Raw genomic sequence first — 4,366 nt, 5'->3', positions numbered from 1 at the left:
TCCCATTTTTTTTCTCCTGTGCAGATAAATCACGGTGGTTTACCAGAACCGTGACCACGCTGGGACGATCGTTCAACTAAACCCATGAAAAAAAAAAAAAAAATCAATAATAATAAGAAATAAATAAATAACAAAACTGTGATGCATCTTTATATATATTTTTCATTTCACTTGCTTTTCATTTGCATCTGTGTGTTCACTGCATCTATTTCTTTTGGGGAAGTTTGAGATTACAAAATCAATAGTCTTGAGTCTACAGGAGCATATCAGCAGAGACTATAATTTAGAAAATATCCTGTGGCTTTTAAATGAAACAGTTTATATTCTCCTTATTTAAATACTTTGAGAAACTATTCAGCACTATGAATTATGCATGAACGTAATTCATTTCTCTCATGGCCAATACTCTGAAATACATGCTTTATGTTTTTAATGCACGGGCCTAAAATCAATAAACTCTTAAAAAAAAACTTTCTTATGGTGAAATAAGACAATGTGGCGCTGCTGATTCCAATCAATGTAAAGTTTTATTTCAAGAAAAATATTCCGCTCAGTTATGGTTGAAATCCATATAAAAATAAACTGTGTGACGTCCTCTGGCAGCCTACAATAAACTGCCCATATGGGCTAAATAGTAGCTTTGTTGCTTTTGCTTTAACTTACCTTATTTGAGAGATCTATTAACTTCCCCCTCAACGCTACGAAAATAAACTGAACACACGCGTCTGCATTAAAATAAAACATGTTGGAATATTTCAATAGCTCAAGTTTTGCAGGTCGATTGTTGTCAGTGTTTCTGAGAAAAGGTCAAAAGTTTCGGAGGATAAAGGCAGGGGACTCTCTGCTGAATCTGACAAACTGGGTGAGAAAGACGAGGAGGATGAGAAAACTTGGAAATCCTGCAAGGAAACGTCCAGGCCCGGGGAATTATCATTGTCCGGGCCTATTGTTGACACGCACATAGGAACAGTGGGTGCCGCGTTTGGAAAATGTTTCGGATTTTTCTCATTGCTGCTCAAAGGCGCGACAGTCGGGCTTTGGTTGTCCCCATTGTGCCCGCTCTGGCACTGCTGTGAAGTCAAGGTATTTTGGTGGAAATACCGCTCCCTCTCCAGGAGCGTCCCGGCTGCGCTGCTGCTGTCCGCCTCCTGCTCAAACTCGTCCTCCGGCCCGTCGTCCAGGCACGCGTATTTCCCCTCACTGTCCCGGTTCTCCTTGCAGTGGGTCTGCCTCTTGTGTTTCATCCTCCTGTTCTGAAACCACACTTTCACCTGCTTCTCCGTTAAATCCAGCAAAGCCGCTATTTCCACCCGCCTCGGTCTGCACAGGTATTTGTTAAAATGAAACTCCTTCTCCAGCTCCAAAAGTTGGGTGTTGGTGTACGCAGTCCTCAACCTCCGGGATGTCCCTCCACCGCCAACACCACCCTCTGGGACTTCTGGTGAACCTAAAATATATATTTATATATATTTTTTCAATCACAGAAAAGCTGATGATCAGACATAAAACAGCAACAAGGTTGTGTGTGTGTGAGTGTGTGCGTGTGCGTGTGTGCGTGTGTGTGCAGAGGAAAACAAGCTCCGTGGGGGCAAACTTGTGGCAAGAAAGCACCGAGACTGGGAAGATTTATGGGCCAGAGGCAGAATATGATGGGTCTGCGTGGACAGGACAGGACGGAGGGTGAAGATTAATGCACATGCCAGCTGCTGGCCCGTGTAAGAATAATCTATCACTCTCCATTACTGTCAAACATTAACACTCGTACACTGCATCACAAGTCAGTGCGTTACTTGATGAGATTAAGCATGTTTAAATCAAAATCCTATACAGGTTTAAAGGGACGCCCACGTTGCACAATTAAGGCCCGGGACGCAGCTCCTTGCAGAGGGGGAATCCTCAGACAATGAGGAGCCTTTTACGTGGAGGTTATTAATCATCATGTCTTGCCTTGGGGGGAGAAGTAGAGAGGTGAGGAATCAGCCGGTGTCGCAGAGGAAGCAGCAGCAGCAGCAGCGGTAGCAGCAGCAGCCTGGTCTCTCTTGATGCTTTTCTTCTCCTTCATCCACGGGTACTCCGGGGGTAGGGATGCAGCCTGCAGCGGGCTGCAGCCTCGCAGAGCCTGCTTTGAGCGGCTGTGGCGTGGGTGGGTGCCCGGGTTCAGGCCGGGGATGGTCTGCTCAAAAGGAGGAGGAATCAGTGTCGACTGTGAAAGCGCCAAGCTCTTGATTGATGAACTTTGAAATGCATCACCGACAGGGTTAGTGAGAGATGTCAGGCACTCAGCGAGCGACGGCTGGCTGTTGATAAAACCGCTCTCTCGCCCAAATTCGTAATTCATCTCCTCCTCCTTGTCTCGAAAACTCGCTGATTTTAAGTCAATTCGGATTTGATAAGCAGTTTATTTCCATAAACTACTAAACTGGATATAGTCGCATGGAGACCTCTGTGCCATAAACTATTGCTTTCCTGAGGACATGGTTGGAATTAGACCGTGCTGCTTGTCACATGATTACATCTGCCCAATGACAATTTGGGGTTTTTATCAAAAGAAGCCACTGTCCCCTGTGATTGATCGAGAAAGTCGGAGGGGTAACGCCTCATTCCGGGGGTAGGGGTTGCTTTATTTACACTTTTTTTCCCCCCAGTTTGTTCACCACTGCCCCCCCGCCAGAAAATGCACCGTGTCTTCTTTGCGCGTCCACGCAGTCTACCGTGCGGGTACGCGCGTGTGAATCTTGGTACTTGTGTGTGTGTATGTGTATGCATACATGCTCTATGTGCGTTTATTTCTAGCGTGGCACTCCACAAATCATTTCAGTGGTCCCATTTGTGTCTCATAACGCGACGACGCCCACAGTCGTTATCAGTGCCAAGGCGTTAATCTTGAGACTTTCATGAAAGGTTTGCCTGGAGAGGAAAGCTGCACCAGACATCCAGCAACATGACCACCCCTCCCCCAGCACACACACACACACACACACACACACACACACACACACACACACACACACACACACACCACAGGAGAGAGATGGAGAGGAAGGCGTTTTTAATAGGTTTCAGTGTGATTTTGCCTTCGTCAAATTTTGGCGCTAAATGATGTTCAGTGGTTGGATGTTTATAGGTACATTTATTATTCAGTATTTATATGAACTCTATTTAAAAGAACACATTTTGTGTCAGTGTAAGAGCAGTGTAAGCAGTTGCGTTAACAGGCATTTGTCTCTATATTTTAGAGCTCCCTGCCGTGCATCCCATTTCATTTATTTTATTTCACCTGTAGGGATAATGTTGACCGAAGCTATCATCCATACACTTCAGCATTATTGGCTATAACGCAGCGCAGAGTACAAATGATTTGCCACTGTAGTGTGAAACGGAGGAAAGGTGCAGGATCTGATGGCTGTTTATTGCTCAGGCTCTAAACAAAGAGCCCTGGTAGCCTGTGTGTGATCAATCTTTCTCGCCAAAAGGTCTGACAGCTCCCTGCCCTAAGAACACATTTAAACCATCTAACACTGCCTTAGATCATATATGGCCAGGAAGAGGACAACCACTCTCTTGGTAGGGCTGTGAGAGAAGTTTTCAATTTAGAAAAGTGGGGATTTCTTCAGAAGCCCTGGATGAGACGCACGGCCATTACGCACAGAGCTTCTTTTTTTCTCTCTCTCACTCGCTCGATAATAAATAAGAAATCCACCTAAAAGACGAAACTCTGTCGCTTTTTCGTTTGCAAAATGGACTTTACTGGCACAGAAAAAACACAGAAGAGGGGAATGGACTTGGTTAGTGATAAAGAAACGAACGGAGCAGCTTTTACATAGGATCAATTGTTTGCTGAGGTGAGTGGGTGTTGGCATTCAGCAGAAATCCCATTCAGCCTCATACCTTTCTCTCTGTCAGTGAACAAGTCTTTCTCTGGCCCGTTCGGTTCCCAGATTGATTCTCTTTTACCATACTATCTTAAAATGTTTCATTTGACTGCATATAACCGTGTGTTTTTACTCATCCTCATTTCCAAGGATGTACTCTGAATATTAGGCAGATCTTGGCAACGAAAAATGTCCTAATCCAGCCTAGAATATGTGGCTATAATATAACTGATAGAGAGATTAATTTACTTTGATTGTATCTGTGCTTAGCTCATTGTCAGACATTTGTAGCTATTTCTGCAAATAATTATCTAAACTAACTACATGGATTTATTATTTCCTCTTATTGCGTTAACAGATAAATCATGGTTTATATAAACAGCATCAACTTGGCCAAAGCGCATGGATTTAAGTGGACACAAGTGTAGAAACAGAACATTGATAGAAAGAAAACAAAGAACAAATACACCTCCACAGTATTTGGTGTAATAGAA

At 44.0% G+C, this 4,366-nt stretch overlaps 1 protein-coding gene across 1 annotated transcript; it reads right to left on the bottom strand.

The window, feature by feature from the left end:
* Window positions 1–597: 597 nt before the first annotated feature.
* On the bottom strand, window positions 598–2,338 carry hoxa2b (homeobox A2b). Its single transcript, XM_076737356.1, has 2 exons — window positions 1,980–2,338; window positions 598–1,455 (listed from the first exon to the last, which is right to left on the bottom strand). Exons 1-2 carry the CDS (start codon window positions 2,336–2,338, stop codon window positions 756–758), a joined length of 1,059 nt encoding a protein of 352 aa, XP_076593471.1. The 3' UTR covers window positions 598–755.
* Window positions 2,339–4,366: the final 2,028 nt, after the last annotated feature.

The sequence above is a fragment of the Chaetodon auriga genome, chromosome 8, assembly GCF_051107435.1.
Source record: "Chaetodon auriga isolate fChaAug3 chromosome 8, fChaAug3.hap1, whole genome shotgun sequence".
Lineage (NCBI taxonomy): Eukaryota > Metazoa > Chordata > Actinopteri > Chaetodontiformes > Chaetodontidae > Chaetodon > Chaetodon auriga.
The sequence above is the reverse complement of the archived record's forward strand: the minus strand, read 5'-3'. Positions and strand labels throughout refer to the sequence as shown.